General features: G+C 48.6%; 6 protein-coding genes and 1 non-coding gene across 7 annotated transcripts; 2 read left to right on the top strand and 5 right to left on the bottom strand.

Annotated features, from left to right (window-relative positions):
* The first annotated feature begins 124 nt into the window (after positions 1–124).
* B0J16DRAFT_81927 (uncharacterized protein) lies at positions 125–2,577 on the top strand. The gene is made up of 2 exons (XM_046134520.1): positions 125–1,184; positions 1,232–2,577. Exons 1-2 carry the CDS (start codon positions 358–360, stop codon positions 2,172–2,174), a joined length of 1,770 nt encoding a protein of 589 aa, XP_045987471.1. The 5' UTR covers positions 125–357; the 3' UTR covers positions 2,175–2,577.
* On the bottom strand, positions 2,539–3,928 carry B0J16DRAFT_395470 (uncharacterized protein; the record flags this gene model as incomplete). Its single annotated transcript, XM_046132199.1, has 3 exons — positions 2,539–3,130; positions 3,178–3,784; positions 3,827–3,928. The coding sequence occupies 3 exons, from the start codon at positions 3,926–3,928 to the stop codon at positions 2,904–2,906; spliced, it is 936 nt and encodes a 311-aa protein (XP_045987470.1). The 3' UTR covers positions 2,539–2,903.
* Positions 3,929–6,496: 2,568 nt separating this feature from the next.
* On the bottom strand, positions 6,497–11,064 carry B0J16DRAFT_283470 (Hydantoinase B/oxoprolinase-domain-containing protein). The gene is made up of 3 exons (XM_046123990.1): positions 9,702–11,064; positions 8,393–9,651; positions 6,497–8,341 (listed from the first exon to the last, which is right to left on the bottom strand). The coding sequence occupies exons 1-3, from the start codon at positions 10,731–10,733 to the stop codon at positions 6,553–6,555; spliced, it is 4,080 nt and encodes a 1,359-aa protein (XP_045987469.1). The 5' UTR covers positions 10,734–11,064; the 3' UTR covers positions 6,497–6,552.
* Positions 11,065–11,507: 443 nt separating this feature from the next.
* Positions 11,508–11,589, bottom strand: B0J16DRAFT_t70. Its single transcript has one exon. It is a non-coding gene; the product is annotated as a tRNA-His (tRNA).
* A 2,771-nt stretch (positions 11,590–14,360) lies between these two features.
* Positions 14,361–15,306, top strand: B0J16DRAFT_335506 (uncharacterized protein). The gene is made up of 2 exons (XM_046127082.1): positions 14,361–14,856; positions 14,909–15,306. Exons 1-2 carry the CDS (start codon positions 14,713–14,715, stop codon positions 14,981–14,983), a joined length of 219 nt encoding a protein of 72 aa, XP_045987468.1. The 5' UTR covers positions 14,361–14,712; the 3' UTR covers positions 14,984–15,306.
* Positions 15,307–15,868: 562 nt separating this feature from the next.
* B0J16DRAFT_263841 (DNA glycosylase) lies at positions 15,869–17,119 on the bottom strand (the record flags this gene model as incomplete). Its single annotated transcript, XM_046123336.1, has 2 exons — positions 15,869–16,364; positions 16,428–17,119. The coding sequence occupies 2 exons, from the start codon at positions 17,117–17,119 to the stop codon at positions 15,869–15,871; spliced, it is 1,188 nt and encodes a 395-aa protein (XP_045987467.1).
* A 697-nt stretch (positions 17,120–17,816) lies between these two features.
* B0J16DRAFT_81775 (chaperonin 10-like protein) lies at positions 17,817–19,485 on the bottom strand. The gene is made up of 4 exons (XM_046134519.1): positions 19,301–19,485; positions 19,055–19,184; positions 18,853–18,988; positions 17,817–18,796 (listed from the first exon to the last, which is right to left on the bottom strand). The coding sequence occupies exons 1-4, from the start codon at positions 19,316–19,318 to the stop codon at positions 17,926–17,928; spliced, it is 1,155 nt and encodes a 384-aa protein (XP_045987466.1). The 5' UTR covers positions 19,319–19,485; the 3' UTR covers positions 17,817–17,925.

Genomic DNA, 19,485 nt, shown 5'->3' with positions numbered 1-19,485 from the left:
CTCTCTTCACTCGACCTTTACACTCGTTATCCCTGGATACGATGAATTCCTATTAATTTGGTTTATTCTTGGTGGTATAAATATACCCTAGAATCTTCTCACTTCTTTTGCTTTAACGTTGGTCTTCATCTTTGTTTGTTTTTTTGTCTTATCATAAGCAGCCTCATCTGACTCAAGCATTCCTCTTCTCTAGCTCCTCTACGTTTTCCCCGACCTGCCTATTCAGACTACGGCCTGTCCACCGTTTCTTACCACTCCCTCTCATAAGACGACTTCCACCTTTTCAAAAAGAATAAAACCCAACACTACAACATCAAATCTGACTCTGCCTCAGTAACCTCTCTCGGCACAGAAAACATGGCTGAGGAACATACCATGTCCAACGATGAGTGGGAGGAGGTCTCTCAAGACATCCCCTCACTCTCCGACCCTCACCTTCAGCAGTATCTCACAGGCCGCGCAAACCTGATAAGCCAAGAGAAAAAGTCTCGTTCGGATGCTTCTTTCAGGGCATCTCTGTCACCTATTGCGCAGCGCGCCTGTGACATTGTTGACCGCATTCGTGATCAAGAAAATGACAAGGTCTGGACCCCTCAAGTTGAGGAGGAGCTCGCCCAAGCTCGGAATGAGCGCATCTTCCCGGGAATGATGTTCATGCTCGCAAAGGACCGCATGGAGAAGACCAACCTGTGGAAGATTGTTCGTCGTATGCCAAAGGGTGCTCTGCTTCATGCCCACATGGATGCCATGGTCAACTTTGACTTTCTCTTCGACCAGCTTCTCAGTTTGCCAGGCATGCACATTAGCAGCGATCAGCCCCTGAACACTGATGAGTCCAGGGAGGAAGCAACTCCTAGCTTCCGATACAGGAAGCAGACTGATTCTGACACATCCATCTGGGATGAGAACTATAAGCCCGGCACTTTCGCCCTATTGACAAAGTCAGCTGATGAGTTCCCCAATGGTGGGAGAGTCGGTTTCCTCAAGTGGCTCAAGGGCAGATGCACTCTCTCCGTCACGGACAGCCACGAGCAACACCACGGCATTGATGCCATCTGGGAAAAGTTTGTCAAGTGTTTCATGGTTTGTGCTACCATCATTCACTACGAACCCATGTACCGAGCGTTCCTTCGCAAACTCATGAAGACCCTCAAGGACGATGGTGTGAACTGGGCCGAGCTTCGGTAAGTTATAAACTACGCAATGTCGAACATCTCTCTAACAACCACAGCATCACTTGGCCACTTAACTACTGCCGGGATCAGCAAGAAGAGCCCGAGAAGGACTACATTTACATGTTTGAAGTTCTGCAAGAGGAGATTAACAACTTCAAGAAGTCACCCGAAGGAAAGGGCTTCTGGGGTCTCACCACAATCTGGACTTCTCTACGCAGCTGGCCTACTCGCATGATTGTCGAGAACATGGACTGCTGTATCGCCACCAAGATAGAATTCCCTGAACTCATCGCTGGCTACGATCTTGTCGGGCCCGAAGATCTGGGTCGGCCCCTATCTGATGTTCTCCCCGAGCTATTCTGGTTCCGCAAGCAGTGTGCTATGGAAGGTGTCAATCTACCTTTCTTCTTCCACGCCGGAGAGACACTTGGCGACGGTACCGACACCGACTCCAACGTTTTTGATGCGATCCTGTTGGGAACTCGACGTATCGGTCATGGATTCAGTCTTTTCAAGCACCCTCTCCTCATCGATATGGTCAAGGAGAAGCGCATTCTCATCGAGTCATGCCCCATCTCCAACGAAGTCCTCCGCCTCACTGGCTCCGTAACAGCCCATCCTCTACCAGCTCTACTGGCCCGTGGTGTCGCTTGCAGTCTGTGTAACGATGATCCCGCTATGCTCGGACAAGACACAGCCGGCATGTCGCACGACTTTTTCCAGGCCGTCCAAGGATGGAAGAACCTTGGTCTGGCAGGCCTCGGCAGTCTTGCCGAGAACAGTGTCCGATGGGCTGCTTTTGAGAACCAGAACCAGACCGAGTGGATGGAGGGCATCAAGCAGGCTAGTCTGGGCGGCACCCTCAAGGCCAAGAGGATGCAAGAGTGGCAGATCGAGTGGGAGAAATTCTGTCTCTGGATTGTCGAGGAGTTTGGAGACGAATTCGGCGATGAGGCAAAGGAAGGTGCCGACGAAAAGGCAAAGACCACCGATGCCTAGAGGTATGCATTTACGACGAGACGATAGATCGAGACTTAAGAAAGGAAAACGGGGTGCATAACGGCGTTGCATACTGAGATTTGAGACATGTTCAACACGGACGGGTTAAAAAGATTCAACCACTGTCTTCGATGTGAGATCATCGCCTTCGAGGGCCAAAGAACGTCCTCGCGGGCAGCACAGAGCGTCTTTTCTCACGTCTTGAAATTTTCAGAAGAGCGGTTGTCTCATGAAAGGGCACTGGATCAAGAGATCACTTTGTACCTAGTTCTTCTCCAAGGATAAAGACTTGGCTACCAAGGAAGAGATAATTAGAAAAGACTTTATACACTACTTTGCCTTCTCCGCAAATCGACGATCGTTGATTTCTTACACGGCAAGCAAAAAGTATTCTCGGCGCTGACAGCCAAGCATTTCCGCCAGCCTCAATATTCTACGTTACTGCGCAACATGTTTAAGACGCTTGAGAAAGAAGAGCGAAGGTTTTATTTAGGAATACATAATAGTGAAGAGTAAATATTGCAAAATGAGCCGTATCTGTTGCCTCGTTCCTACCAGCACCAACACGTGTGAACCCAGCACAGCCGCAGAAATACAAATGAAAGTACACAGCCCATCTAAGCCATAAGCAAAGTTAGTTGACAAGAGTGTAGCACATGATCCGATATAGCAACATGGAAAGAAAGTCTATCCGAGTCCCATCCTATTCTCACTCAAGGATTCTTACTCTCAAAATTGAACGCTCAGCCACTGGCGAAAGCTTTGGGGCTGAACATTGACACGAGTGCTTGAATTGACGAGATCATTCAGAGAAGCCTGGCTAAAGTCATATCGCCCTTCAACAGTAGCTTTGAGCTGCTGATAGAACACAACCTTGGAATAATCGCCCTGTTGGTAGTAGGCAGTTGCAAGTCTAGCAGGGTCTGCGGCCTGCCACTGGGAAAGCTGGAAAGGGGCTGGGTTGTTAGCGTGGACGTTTCTTGAGAGGGTTGTTGTAAATTACCATTCAAAGCTCTTGAACATTGACCAACAACATCACGAACCGACAGTCGGTCACCTCGCATAGTCAACTCACGAGGCCAGTTTGCAGGACCCAAATCAATAGCTGCGACCACAAACTGAGCCAGATCATAAACAGATGTCATACATACTCGGACAGTATGTCCTCGGGCGTTTTTCTCCACGTACTCGGCCGTGTAGGAGTTCATATCGACCAAATAAGATCCTGGCATGGCTAGGTTGGAACCGTAACCAATGGATACACCTCCGAGTCCTTCGGAGAGGAATCTCTCCATGAAGATCCCGCAGGAGAAGACAGTCCACTTCATCTGAGAGGATCTTGCCCAGCGTCTCAAAAGTTGTCTTGCTTGGTGAGAGTAAGGGTTCAGCTCATCATTTTCAGGACGTTTGTCGATCGACCCTTCGAATTCGGATGGGACAAAGAATTGTACACCGTTTCGAGCAGCGGCATTGATTAAGTTGAGTTGCTCGTTGCCCGAGAAGGTGCATATGACGAGATTGATTCCATGAAGCGCGAATGGGAGGGTATCTTCGTCGTCATAATCAACAACTAGGACTTGAATATCAAGCGCTTCGTACTCAGGGTGTTGCTATCTTGTTAGAAATATCTTGTATCCGAGGATAATACTTACAGAACGCGATAGAATGACAACTTGGTAGGCGTTAGCTGCTTGAGAAAGTTGACTGGCCAGATGGTAACCAAGACCAGTACCTCCAGCAATAGCGATACGCATCATTCCGTTGACGTTGAGTGGAAGTTGAATCGAATCTAACAAATCTGTGCTTTTAAGATAAGGAACACCTGTATACAGGATGTCTGAGAGGCAATGAATAGTAACTGATGACTGAGGTTAAAATGGAGGAACTTGATGGCTCCTAAATAGCTTCTTCTCTAAGTATTGGAACGTAGTATCCACGGACCATGAGCAGAGCCTCAAAGCTTGAGCAAAAAACCTATGGCTGGTATGTTGAGAACAGTCAAGACTGGCCAAGTTCAACTTGGCTCATCGGTGAGGCCTCAGTCATAGGCAGACTCTAGACAAGCAGGAAACTCCGGTATGAGTCTTAGGCTAAGAGCCGCAACTGGCTGTCGACAACTTGCCGTGAAGTTGGCGATTAACGAATACCGGCACGTAGTCTCACATCTGATACCTTCGGCCCGTTAGGATTGTTGTTCCGGACCTCATGTGCATCACAAAGGTAGAGTGTATCTTAGTTTCTGCTTCAGGTAATAGGTCCGCATTAGTCTTCAAAGGCCATGTGAGGCCAAGGGTCCGTGAAAAAAGGATGCCTAGCAGGGTCAAGAGATAAGAGGTGTGATCAAATACTTGGTATAACATGAACTCCAGAGTCTCAGATTGGCTAGCTGAAGTTGTAGCAACAGGATATCTGGGCCCCTTGAGAGCCTGTTTGGTCGAAGCTCACGACGTACAAAGGCAGTGCAAGTTGAATCACAGTTTGAACATGATCACATGCAACTAGCTTGAGATGTCTTGAGGTAACCTCTGAGAGGAACTTATCCGTATGGTAGTTGTAGCAGGGCTGTGTTTCTCCTCACTGTGGATATGAACGACTAGTTCTCGAGGAAACTCGATGCAGAATCATGGAATTCTCAACAACGCCAAAGTGATATGTCGTTGAACCACCAACCAGTTGAGATTATCCTCAATGGTCACTCTCTTCCTCGATTGTTACGCCACAGTTGTAATGCATGAGTATGCGTCAGGCATCTGTCATGGTATCAACACAATAAACCAATCCTTGAGCTAGCTCATGAAAGATGGAGTGTTCGAGCATGAGACATTTAACATGACCCTACTAAGCCTGCACGAACACACAAAATGCATCGTGAACTCAAAGAAGATGCAGAATTGCAGGGGCATATTGAGGTTTCTGGGTGCGCATATGCGAATAGGAAGCCAGAGAGCTCACCCTTGAACTGCATTGCATCGGAGAAGCCGTCATTGGCTTTTCAAGATGCATAATTCCAGGCTCCCCTGGTGCTAACAAGGCAGAAGAGACTGCAGCCTGAATTTGAAGAGACACCGTAACGAGGCTCTGATCCACGGGGGGCAACAGTAGAATGTAGATCATAAACTCCAAGGGTTCAGATTGGAGGTTGGGGGCCAAAAACCCTGGCCCATCAGTGGTTCAGCTAATGCAGCAACCCCATGCTTGAGCTCCGTAGGGCTGACTGGGGTTTATCTGAGTGGCGAGCAATTGGGCTTATCGATTGGTTGTCGTAGATGTTGATACGGGAGGGAGACGATTCTTTGATCCAACGTCTTTTCGATATCGGTGTGGCGCCGGTGACCTGCATGGCACAGCACTGCCATTTTCGAGAACGTCTGCACATGACTTCCATTGCAGTAAAAGAACAGCGGCGATCAGGGGTAGGTTGATCGGAATTGGCCGCGAATGACCCAGATTGCCGGGGCCGTTAAAGGTGGTGATCAGCAATTGGAGTTGATGTTGGTGTTGAAGATCAAGTTTTAGGGAGCCAAGTAACGTTGAATCAGAGTTTTCAAGCACCTCCCTATAGAGGGAGCCAACTCCTTCCTTTTGCACCCTCAAGGACAGCTCCCGGTGCTCCTTCCATGGATTCTTGGGCTTCCCTTCCCAACATGGGCATTGTCTCTCATGGAATTGTTCTAGAGGGCAGGCACGTCTGGGCGCTTACCTCTGCATGGATTCGAAACCCTCCTTCCTCCCTACATTACTTCGATCATAGAGCATGGATGAATTCCTTCACGGGAGTGACTTCCCCATGGGTAATTAAACTAAAGAGCTTGTCTTTGATAAACTCGAACTTAAGCATGGAAACTATTAGAAAGTGAGTGGATCAGATCGGGCAGCCAAGGATGTTAGTTCACTTTCAGGCTCGAATATTACAATGTTTCATACTGTTTTTGGCAAGTATCAGTGTGTGGTGACACTCTTTTCTCAAGCAATGGTACTCTACCTAGTGCAGTATCCACCCAGATTTCTTTACTGATACCGAGGTTTCAGGGTGACACATCCATCTTTTTCATATTCACGATGATGTCTTAGTGATGTCTGAATTATGTGTTACTCTCTTACTACTAGAGTATGTAGGGCTGGCGGAAATGAAACATATTCTAGGCTTCCACATCCCAGAGAACGATCTCACTGCCGGGTCCTTGAAAGAGTCATTCAACAAGGTTATCAACGGGTTTCAAAGAGCTTTTTTACATGCTAGTTACTCTTTCACCTCGACATGTCAAGAGCAGCAAAGTAACCAATCATATCACAGTGATATCAACAGTAAATGAACAATGAAAGAGTAAGCGAGCTTATAACCACTTCAAGCTCGTCATTTCAATCATATCCTAACTGTCTAAGCCTGAAGCGCAGTTTCATCCCTCGCACTACCACTTCCCTTCCTCCAAGCTTCAGTATGATCAACCTTCCTCTTAGCCACACTTTCAGAACCCTCAGCTCCCCAGGCACCTCCTCCAGGCGTGCAAATAATAATACGATCTCCAGCCTTCATCGAAGCCGTGTTCTTAGCACCCATGTTAATCCGTCTCTCCTCATACTCCACCTCGCCCGCATCCTCCTTAGTATGAAACTGCTTCAGGGATGTCTCCCAGTTTGCCTTTTCAACGTTTCTAACCCAGAGGTTTAGACCGCATTCTCCGTCGCCGCCTCCGTTTAGGCCGTAAGGGCGGTAGACGCGGCGCTCGCTGAGGATGGAGACTTGGAGGGGAATACGGAACTCGATGTCGCGGATGACACCGTCACCACCGCGATGTTGGCCTCGACCTCCTGAACCGGAGCGGATGGAGAATTCGCGAAGAAGCACGGGGTATCGTCTTTCGAAGATCTCTGAATCTGTGATGCGAGTGTTGGTCATGTGGCAGTGAACACCGCTTGTACCCTCCCAGTCGGATCCTGCACCACTTCCTCCAGCAATCGTCTCGTAATAACCAAAACCCTTGACTGCTTCGGCTCCATCTTGGTTGCCGCCAAATCCGAATGTCAGATTGTTACAGCAGCCCTGACTAGCAGCGCAGGCTTGGAATGCCTTGAAAATGACATCTGTGATACGCTGGCTAGTAAGGACGTTTCCTCCAACGACAGCTGCGCCAGGCGAAGGTGATAAAATAGACTTTGGGGGAATCTTGACATGAATAGGCTTCAGACATCCCTGATTCAGAGGAATGTCCTCCGAGATAAGACATCTTAGGCAGTAAATAATAGCACTGAATGTGATGGCTTGTGGTGCGTTGATGTTACCGTAGACCTCAGGGCCAGTACCAGAGAAATCGAATTCGGCTTCTCCCTTTTCCGCGTCGATTCGAATCTTCAGTCGAATAGGGGAACCATCGTCCATAAAGTCGACTGAGGAGAGATCCTTGCCTTCAAATCGCTTATGCACGTCCTTGAGTAGTTGACGTACACATTGTTCGGCGTTGTTCTGGATGTGAACCATGTAAAACTGCACTGTCTCTTCGCCATACTCGGCGATCAGAGTCTCGATCAACGAGATACCCTTCTGATTAGCTGACACCTGGGCTCTCAAGTCGTTGATGTTATCAGCCAAACAACGAGTTCCACTGCAACCAGGATACTTGGCAGGCTCTTCATAGAACAACTCGACCACTCGCTTCTCGTTGAACTTGCCGCCACTAACAAGCTTCTCACTCCTAATAGAAGCACCTTCTTGGTATAGCTCCCGTGAGTGAGGAGGCATGCTGCCTGCACTGATACCACCAATATCAGCATGATGAGCTCGCGAAGCAGCATAGAAGAGAATGTTCTCTCCCTTCTCGTCAAAAGCTGGCATCAACAGAGTCACATCAGGAAGATGAGTTCCTCCGTATGAAGGATGATTAGAGATGATAACATCGCCCTTCTCTAGCTTCCCTTTCCAGATCTCTGCCTGACGTCGAACACATGTCGACATTGAGCCGAGATGCACAGGAAGATGGGGAGCATTGGCTACGAGGCCACCGGTTGCGTCGAAGATAGCACAAGAGAAGTCTAGTCTCTCTTTGACATTTGTGCTAACACTGGTCTTTTGTAGGGCACGACCCATCTGCTCGGCGATGGCCATGAAACGGTGGCCGAAAATGCTCAGCATGATAGGGTCTACCTCCCGATCCGCAGACGCCTTAGCAGACCTCAGTTCTCGTTAGTCTCGGTTACACTCAGCAGGTTGATGGACAGCTTACTCAGATCTTTTGCCCTCCTTCTCCAGATTGATGACCACATGAGTCTTGAGGATGATTGCCGTTGCCTTTGGTGTTACTACAATCGTCTGTGTACCATCCGCAAGCATAGCTGGTCCAGGGATAGATTCCCCAACTTCAAGATCTTCAAGCTTGAAGATGGGAGTTTCCTTTCTACCGCCCTCGAAGTAGACTTGCTGACTGTTGAGCTTCTTCTTATCAGAAACTTCCTGCTGCTTGAGATCTTTAAGCTGCTTGTCCACTGTATCGTCCTGATGACGGAAACTCTTGCCAATACCGCGGACACGGACATCATCGATAATGATATCCCGCTCATCAAGCGTGAAGCCAAACTCATATCTGTGCTGCTTGACAAAAGCTTGTCCAAAGTCCCATTCCTTACCATCAAAGTGTTCTTTGGCCTCTTCAGGTGTTGGTCTAACAATCATGAGAGCGGACTCTGTACCGCGGTATCTCATGTTGAGATATTCTTCAAAGACGATCTCATCTTCTTGGAATCCTTGATCTTGCAAAGATTTTCGAGATTGATCCTTGAGCTTCTCCATCTTCTTCTTCAGTTCGTTAACTGTACTGTCGTCATCCTTCCATACCAATGAGTCAGGCTCCTGTCGCTCATCTACAACGTCTGCAAGAGCCATACCATAGGCCGATAGTACTGAAGAATATCGATGGACCAGAATTTGCTGAATACCGAGGGACTCTGCAATGGCAACAGCATGCTGACCACCCGCACCTCCGAAAGTAGCAAGTCGATGCTTGGAAGAATCATGACCCTTGGCTTCGGTGATAGATCGAATAGGCCGAGTCATTGTTTCATTGGCAACAGTCAAGAATCCATACGCCACTTCATCAGCCGTAAGGTTCTTGTCACTCTCCTTGTTGACCTGGTCGGCCAGTTCTTGGAGGACCTTTCGGCTAGCTTCAATATCCAATCCCTCATCTTCATTCTCTCCAAAGATATTGGGGAAGAACTCTGGAAGTAGGCGACCAAGAACCAAGTTGGCGTCAGTGACTGTGGCTGGTCCCCCCTTGCGGTAACACGCAGGACCTGGATGAGCGCCCGCAGACTCGGGTCCAACGACGAAGAGACCATTTCTGAAGAAGAGACGAGATCCACCACCTGCTGCAACAGTATTGATATCCAGTTGGGGAGATTGAATAGTCACACCAGCAGTTGTCGTTTCAAAGACATGCTCATATCGTCCTTCACCGTATCTCGAAACATCGGTACTAGTACCACCCTATGATAGTCAGATTCTGTCCCATTGCTCCATGATTGCGACAAACTTACCATATCGAAACCAATAACGGGGGTCTTTGTTTCTTCATCATATGAAGTTATGGCATATCCCACCACACCTCCAGCAGGTCCAGATAAGATTGCCTTCAAGCCAGTGAACTTTTCCACGTCAACCAGACCACCATCACTCTGCATAAACTCGCATCTTGCTCCCTTGGCGCCCTTTTCTTCCTTCACGCTGCGAGTTCCAAGGCCGCCTTCGAATCCAGCCTGGAAACCGTCGATGTATTTGCGAATGGCCGGTGTGAGATATGCATCGGCGCATACAGATGTAGCTCGAGACACCAACTTGATCATAGGCATAAGCTCATGACTGAGTGAGATGTGCTGAAAGCCAATGTCCTTGGCTACACGACCAATCAGAGCCTCGTGGTCGGGGTAAGTATAGCCGTGCATAAGACACACGGCGATACTGCGAATGCCTTGATCGTAAACATCCTTGAGTTTCGATCGAATATCCTCTTCGTCGGCTCTTTTGAGGATCCTCACTGTTTCACCCGACAAGCCCCGGACTAAAGTCTTGCCTTCTGCTTCTTTAGTGCCAACTTGAGCTTCCGCCTCAGTTTGAGTCCTCTCGGGATCTTCGGCATAATCCTCGAGAGTAACTCGCTCATCAATCTCAACCACCTTCTCATACAACACATCAGGCTTTCGAATGGCAAGATCGAAGATCTTTGGTCTCGACTGATTTCCAATAGTCAAGCAGTCCTTAAAACCCTTGGTCACAACCATAGCGATCTTCTCGCCTTTTCGTTCAAGCAAAGCATTTGTGGCAACCGTTGTTCCCATTCGGATAGAGTCGATCTTGGTAGTATCCAAAGCTTCACCTCGAGGGATATCCCAGCCGAGGAAGTGGCTCATGATCCGACGAATACCTTCAAGCGGGGCATCCTTGTAGTTGGCCGGATCTTCAGACAGAAGCTTGATGATGATTTCCTTTCCATTGTGCTCTCCTACACAATCTGTGAAAGTACCTCCTCTGTCAATGGCGATCCTAATGCCACGTTGAGATGTTTCTGACATGGCGGATATCTTTCGGGATGTTGATAAGATGATGAGGGGTTACAATGACCGAGGTGAAGCGATCACCAATTTGAGGTGTCTCAAGAAGAGTGATATCGTGGTATTATTCAAACAGTATAATGCATTGAAGTGAAGTATTCTCAAAGTCTAAAGACTCTAGTATAAAACAATCACGTAAATGTTATGCAAGTTGAGGTTGCTACAGGGTGAGACAGCGGTTATTAATGTCGTCACAGCCAACCCCACGTTCCGTGATTGGTAATTGATGGCTTCCTTCACCCGAAAAGGCAAATTGAGGGACATTCACTTCATGATATTAACCTGAACAAATAATGAGCAAGACCATATCTTGAAGATTGATTTACATAGGAATAGTCTGAGTATTCACTCTTATATAGATAGTAATTAACAAACACACAAGCATCTCTTACACAACATGTCATCCGTCGTGACGAGACATCGTTGAAGGACAAGTAAAATGAAACACACGGACGATACTTCTCAGTATTCAATTACATTGTATGAAAGTGATTTTATCGAGATGATGAGCAAGAGGTAATTGCAAGCCTGGCATGTGACACTACATCATAGCAGCATGTACGTAGTAAGACAAGCCTAGGAGCATTCTACCCGCAACCAATCATTAACAGAAAGAGATAATCAAAATAATCATCTCTCTATCGTAACTTGCCCGACAGAAGCTGGCAAAAATAGCAAAAGATTAATTTAATTGCCAAAAAAAGATAATCCGCCTGAAAATCAAACTTGACGTTTTGCCGTCAGCAAGACTCGAACTTGCGTTTTCAGTGCTTTAAAGAGCCACAAACTGATGTACTGACCCCTATACGATGACGGCCTTTTTCTTGTTGAAGATCCCTGTCGCTATTTCGCTCTATAGCCTTAGGCCTGGCCCCTCCACCAGCATACCAGACATCCTTTCACCAGTTTTTCACCCCCCAACGAGCTGGAAATACAGATCGTTTATGGACAATCTTTAGCACACATCAAGATTCCAACGAGAGGAAAACTATAACCGGATAACGGGAACTTAAACAAGTCCAAGGATGCACTAAAACCCCAGTCATCGGGAGTGGCGGATACCTAGCGGAGACTTTTCATACCAAGATGCAAGATTCCCAAGCTGTCGGGAAACTCCAGAATGTGGGCGACACAGTACAGTATCGTAAGAGTCTCTGGCAAAAGAGGTTTCGTGGCTTGTTTGCTTACATAGCTGTCTCTCCTGATCAATATGCGGGTGCGATTCCAACCGGAGATCCGGGCCCGGCGTCCCCGGAAGATGCACGGGGGCTGCTTTACCTTTCCCGGAGACATGGGATACGGAGGACGCCGGACGGCTCGAACATGCCACGGAATGGGAAGGATATCTGAGACTGACTGAGACTGAACACAGTATGCTGCCGATCGTTTTATCTGCCGGTGAATCGGCAAACTCTTTCATGCAAGGCGTCGGTCGAGCATTCTACAGCAATAAACTGACTCTCAATTCCCATGCCGTCGTAATCAATCCAACTAAAACCGTTAGCTGCCGGTGACTGCACCTTATTTTTGTAGTAATGTAGCTTCAGTACGTAGTTAAGTCAGTATTGACGTATATATCCATCGTTTTGGCGTCATTCCTTTCAACTGTTCATCTGAAATAGTTGGTGCCCCCACATGTAAGGATCAGCATGAAGAACTGAAATCTTATTGATTAATGAGGCTTACTTCTCTTGTCTCCTCAATATCGCGAAATGAGAGAATTGCTAGGATAGTCATGCGTTGTTGCTGTTGGTTCTCTTCAACTAAGTATAGCCTATCGAACAACTCCCACCGCCTATTCTTCTAACCGCCTGAACCGAATGTCGATACATGCACTCAGTGCATCTGACTGCTATATCCATCCAGCCGATTCATGGTGCAAGATGCGCCTAGGCTAGACCTGACTCGTCCGCCCCCGGCTCCGAAGAGCGCTTTGGCTGCCAATGATGCTGTGGCTAGTGGCTAACTTGACCTTGAGTCTCGCTGTGCATTACCGACCATCCAGCCCGTCCTTGATGGATGCTCGTGCTTGTTGAGCGGTCGATCCCCATGCATTAGAGCCATGTTTTCTGATCCCTTTGCCTATAAACGATTGGCGATGAGACACCTGCTGAATGCAGGGTAGCAGACATTGGCAAGGTACGACCCTTAACCTGGTCTCGGTCCATCGCTAAGAAAAACAAATGTTGCACAACATGGAACCCCAGGAATTTCTCGGGTTTCGTCGACACTTGAACAGTGAAGCTCAATGTTGGGCGTTACGTAGGCCGTGGTGGCCTAGACCCCGTGGATACGAAGGCCTGGTTCAAGCAAGGGATCAGTCACGTTGTACTGTAGTTTACTCAGCTCTACCGTACCGTAGCCACTAACTTAGCTGGAAACGTGGATGAAGGTCCCCATCTAGGCCGAGCGCCAGTCGCGGCGATAAGCGTTTGGACAAGACTCGATGAGGGTCAAAGGATGCTTTTAGAGAGAAGAGCACGGTGATGATGAAGCCATTGAACGCTTATTTAGCATGTCTCAGCTGTGTAACAAACCCAGCCCGAGCAACAGTCAATAACAAGAAAAGTTGAATAATGCACTGAATGACAAGGATGCACAGGCTGAAAGAGATTGATTGACAGCAAGACCAGATGAGTCTCAGCCAGTATCCATGTACTGTGATAGTTACAGTGACAATCTAGGTGCAATAGGTGCCCCATCTGCCGTCATCGTCGGCCTCAATTGTAACCGTACCCGTAGGTCTTTCTCCTGCCTCTGCCTCGGGATGGAAAAATGCAAGTTTATTCGCCCGCCTGATCGACGTCACACCCCTGGACCCTTCTTGCAAGCCTGTGACTGCACTGTAAATACAGTGCACTTACAGGGCCCCGCCCGTTCCATGACCAAGACCTCCACCGCTTTCGGAGCCTCGCGCAGTGAACCTGAACCCTCGACCCTTTTCTTCGCCTCTCCTCTTGTTGATTCCGGCCTTGGACCACATCAAGACCATTCCATCCAACAACACCTCTGCGGGTAAAAGTGGCCCGTTGAACCGCCAGGCTCCAGCCACGGATGGGAAAGCCAAGTCTAAGCCAAAAAGACGGGACAGAGAGACAGGAGACATATGGGAGGGGGTGTACGTTATGATTCCACGAGTTTCTGCCATGTTGTTGTTGTTGTCTTTGTCATTCATCATTGATCATCTCTGTCCTATTGCAAGCCAGATTGGAAATACGAATTGTCTTGGAACATGTCTTTGATGAGATGCCATCTAGAGCTAGTATGGGTCGTCAATTACAGGACATACAAGATATCGTACCTTATGCATATGCAGTGCATGTGTAAACGGGTGGCTGCTCCAGCTCAACGTTGTTGTAAGCTTGCTTAGGTTTCGTGCCTGTATCCGAACAGAGCAGAGCATCCAATTCCCACAATAACATACACTGTGTGACAAGGCAATGTAAACTATTTCGTTACAAGCACACGCCCTCCCACCCCTGCCCCGGACATGGACCATGGTCATGGCTGTGAATGTGGTGAGAGACAGACAGAGGAGCGACAACGTAGAGCTGGAGGCGAACCGACCGGCTTCTGGGCTCCACCGAGGCATGATTCATTCATCAGCCACCTTGCCTCGCCTCTTGTTATAAAGACCTGGCCTGGTCCCTTTCTCAACAAATGTTACTGTTTCTTTGCTTTGAACAATCAACAATCCATTTCTCGGTCGAGGTCGTTGCGTGAATCTTTGGTTCCATCTTCTGCTTTCCTCGGGTTTCGATAGACGCCTTCACTTATCTCCAAGTCACTATTAGACCAAACCCATCTATCTCAACTCAACCAACTTCTTACCGCTCTCTCGCCGCTCACCGTCATCTTACATACTCACCGTCTTCTACGAGTATAAACCTCCTCGGCTTTCATCAAATCTTTTACTTTCTACAACCAAACTACCAACATCATGCCTCCTAAGCGAATCCGTTGCACCGCCGCCACTTGCCGCGAGCCTGCTCAGCGCATCGTCGGTGATTGCACCTTTTGCCAAGGCCATTTCTGCGGCAAGCACCGTCTACTAGAAGACCACAAGTGCACTGGTCTCGAGGATGTAAGTTTCAATGTTGATCCATGCTGTGGACCTCGACTAACAAAACACCCAGTGTAAGAAGCAGTCTCACGAGCGCAACGCTGCACAACTCGAGGCCGAGCGAACCCAGGTTATCCGGGGCGTGTAAACCGACCAACGAGATTCAGATTCACTATCTATCTACATACCTACCTACCTTATTCTCCTACCAGATGGGTTTCGGACTGGAGGTTGGCGTCACTCCCACAGTCCACGATGCGCAACTCTTGACGGCCACGACGTAACGATGGGATTGGATTTCGAGACGGCATCTGCATGAGATGAGATGCAGGGCGTTAATCCGCCATTGTATATTTCTATTTCACAGTTGAGGGTGCGATGGCGTACTGGATATGTTTTGGGGACATGGTTCTCCCTTATTTCTAGCGGGGTCTGCATTAAATCAATTCTTTCTTCACTTATCCATTGCATGAAATGTGTTCATCATTGATTGAGTCGTGCGAATGCTTGGAATATGACGATCATCGAACGAATCCGTTCAAACCGACATGCGCAGAAGCGGTGACATTGCTTGACTCAGAATGGACTGACGATCGGTAGTCTTGGCTTTGATTACGTGTTGCTCGAGCCTGGACTTGTTGGATGCGACTTTGCGAAAAGCGAAGGGGTCCCTGCTTTATTTCGCCGGCTTATCTCCGATATCGTATCGGGATGCAGCGTTGATCTCGTGAGCATCCGTCTGGGTCGTTTACTCGATAGCGCCATCGGGGCTAGACCACGAGAGTCCTTTGTAAAGAGACTAATCATTAAATAACGGACAATAGGGTATCAATGGGTATCAATGCACCCCAAAGATGCTCTTTCAGATGTCACTTCTCAGCGCTAACCTTCACAAGGCCTCATACACGTGGTCAAATCGTCTCCTGCCAGCAACTTCTGTAGCCAACTCGATCCTGGGGATTTATTATGGGGGTGGTTGGTTCCGGGGGCGGGGCCGAGGATGGGGGTCAATCGTGTCAGTGAGAGGTCCTCATCATGCAATATCACCCTCCTCTTTCACAATGTCTTGTGAAACCTCCGTCTTGACTACTGCACCATTTTGAGCCTCCAGTTCTAGGCCCTCGGCTTTGAGCTTTCGACCTGCCGACACTTTTGCTCGATCCGCAGCCTTGCATAGTCCTTCTAGGCCAAGATCGCATTCGCCGCATTTGCGCCCAACAGGTAAACATACTGACTGCCCCAGTCCTACAAGGAGATGGTTGATTTCGTGCCATCGGTCCTGTGGTAGCCATGACTGAAGAGTCGTACGAGTCTCCTCTGGGTTCTTGGTTTTGTGCCAACCCCAGAGGTTCGTGATACGGTGTACATGTACATCAACGCCAATCCCCAGATGCTTTCCCCATGCCACCGATAAACACAGGTAACCCATCTTGGGACCGACGCCTGGTAGTGATACGAGGCCCTCGATCGTGTCAGGGATATCGCCGTCCCATTGATCGCGGAGAATCTCGGCCGTTTGCTTGATATACCTGCATGAAAGTCAGCCAAACCTTGGTCCTTCAAAGATATATGCCGATGGCGGTAGCACAAACTTTGTCTTATTGTTGTGAAAGCCAACAGCCCAGATGAATTCGTTCAGAATCTTGGGATCGATCGCCAGAACGTTATTTAGGTTTAGACCTGGAGGCGCACCCGGCTCAAACGGTGGCAGCTCAGTTTGCAGTTTTCTCATGACAACGGCGTTTACCGTGTCTTTTGTCTGACTCGACAGCATGAGCGCCACCAATGTATGAAACCTTTGATCTTTTGGCGATGCGTTTTTGTCTGCCAAGCGTTCGCATCCCATTGTGTCAACGGCCGCACCGTACGCTCGTCCGCCTGGCGCCCTCATCTTTCTGACAGTATCATACATTTCCTCCCAATCCGACGGTGGTTCTATCTTTATGGTGCCGGTCGTCGCATCGGTAGCTTTGCGGGCGGGTTTGCGAACGCGGCGCGCCTTTGCTGGGGGTGATGGGATGGCATCGAGGGCTTCGTCAACAGGTTCGGACTTGACGGCTTGTGGAGATGTTGAGATTTCCGTCTTAACCGCCGTAACTCGTTTTCGTTTTCGAACAGGACCTCCGATATCTTCGATGTCGCCGACTGCGGGTTTGGTCTCTTCTGTCGAGGTGAAAGCGAATTTCGCCAAGGCAGATCTTGTAACTCGTCTCGGTGGTGAGCTAGATTCTTTTACGCGATCGAATAACTTCGAGGCGTCTTTTGATATTCTTGACGAGCGCATTCTGCCGGTTTCTCGGTATTCCGGTTGTTGAACTGAGATATTGTAGATTATCTTCCAGTCGCGACTCGTCATGGAACCCCTTAGGCAAATGACATCGAGTGGATTGCCAAACGGCCCCACTCTAGTAGACGATGGACATACGCAGTGGAGATACCCCGGATTTCAAATAGTCTGCTTAAGCTATTATGCAAGACTAAAGACATGCTAAATAAGTCAATTGATCGGTCAACTGTTGGATCTTTCGAGTTATGAATGAATTTGCAGTTAAATGAATAAATTCTGAGAAAGACAGAATGATTGCAATCCTCTTAGAAACTGTTCTGTGATGTCCTTATTGACTATTGATTAGCTCCCAGGTAGGTGTCGGGTATCTTGAGAATCATGTATCATGACCATCAAGGTGCTGTGTAAATCTCGACGCAGCCAAAGGCACATATGTTATCTATTGACATATGGTTAGTTCTGGTCACTAGTTATTGAATAGATGGAGAATTGTACTGATAGTCTAAATCATATCCTTGTCGTTTCCTATTTCACTTTCGCTGGCTTTATATATGGGCGACTTACACACGAACTAAACATCTATAACTCCATATAGCACCTCATGAACATCAGCGGGTCATGGGTACGGATACCATACAACACTGTATCAATTACATAGGGCCATATTGCGTTGAATTATCTATCAAGGTTCTCAGGTCTGTCACATATTAATAGCAGCTCGCCGAAGCAATTTGAAGAAACTGTTTTTTTGTCATTCAACATAAAATTTTGATTATCATTCAATTATACTACATTTTGGGTCATTAAATCTTGGGCTCGAGCTTCTGCATATCGACGACAGCACGGATGCAGTCACCCTGCTTCATTGTCTCAAAGGCGTTGTTGATCTCGCCGAGAGTCTTGCGGTGGGTGATGAACTCGTCGACCTTGAGGTCGCCCTTCTTGTAGTCGGCAACGAGATCGTTCAGCTGAGAACGGCCCTTGACACCACCGAAAGCACATCCTCGCCACACTCGGCCAGTAACAAGCTGGAATGGTCGGGTGGAGATCTCCTGGCCAGCGGCAGCAACACCGATGACGATGGACTCACCCCAACCCTTGTGGCAGGCCTCGAGGGCAGCACGCATGACACCAACGTTGCCAGTGCAGTCGAAGGTGTAGTCGCAACCACCGTCGGTCATCTCAATAAGCTTGTCCTGGATGGACTGGTCACCGAGTTCGGTGGGGTTCACGAAGTGAGTAGCACCGAACTTGTCACCCCACTCCTTCTTGGATGGGTTGACATCGACAACAATGATCTTGCCGGCCTTGCGAGCGGCAGCACCCTGGACGACTGAGAGACCGACACAGCCAGCACCGAAGATAGCAACGTTGTCGCCCTCCTGGACGTTGGCGGTGATGGTAGCAGCACCGTAACCGGTGGTGATACCGCAGCCGAGAAGGCAGGTTCGGTCCATAGGAGCATCGTGCTCAATGGCAACGACGGAGATATCGGCGACGACGGTGTACTGGGAGAAGGTGGAGGTTCCCATGAAGTGAAGGAGATCCTTGCCCTTGCACTTGAATCGAGAGGTGCCGTCGGGCATCAGACCCTTACCCTGGGTGGCTCGGATCTTGCCGCAAAGGTTGGTCTTTCCGGACTTGCAGAACTTGCACTCCTTGCACTCAGGGGTGCTGTTGGGAAACTGGTTAGATGATGCGAGAATGGTCAAGGTAAGAATAAGACGTACTAAAGAGCGACGACGTGGTCGCCAGGCTTGACGTTGGTGACGCCCTCGCCAATGGACTCGACGATACCAGCACCCTCGTGACCGAGGACAATGGGGAAAGCACCCTCGGGATCCTTGCCGGAAAGTGTGTAGGCATCTGGTAAGCATTAGTTGTCTGTCCACGGAGCTCTGACAGCTTGGTGACGCGGGTGAAAGAGCATACCTGTGTGGCAAACACCAGTGTAGTAGATCTGAATTCGGACCTCGTTGGCCCTGGGGGGAGCAACCTCGATATCCTCAATGGAGAGAGGCTTGCCGGCCTCCCAGGCAACGGCGGCCTTACAGGTAATGGGCTGGCAATGGCATCAGTATTTTGTTCTCAGGAGTTCCGCATCATCATGCACAGCGGGGCTGTTGTGATGATGAGGGGTAGGTAGAGAAGGAGAGAGAGCTTGCGAATGCAACATACCTTGCCAACGGTAGACATTATGATGGTGTTGTGAGGTGGGATGGAGATTGTATGTCGAAGAAGGAAAGAAGAATGGTATAACAGACAGGAAGACAAACAATTTAAAGGGGATGATGGGGCTTTAGAAGGTTGAATGGAAGCTTGACCCGTTTCTAGGAAACTGTTTATGTAGGCATAGAAAGAGT

Source organism: Fusarium flagelliforme (assembly GCF_020744385.1).
Source record: "Fusarium flagelliforme strain FIESC 12 MPI-CAGE-AA-0113 chromosome Unknown B0J16scaffold_2, whole genome shotgun sequence".
Taxonomy (NCBI): domain Eukaryota; kingdom Fungi; phylum Ascomycota; class Sordariomycetes; order Hypocreales; family Nectriaceae; genus Fusarium; species Fusarium flagelliforme.
This window is presented reverse-complemented; position numbering and strand designations above follow the sequence as displayed.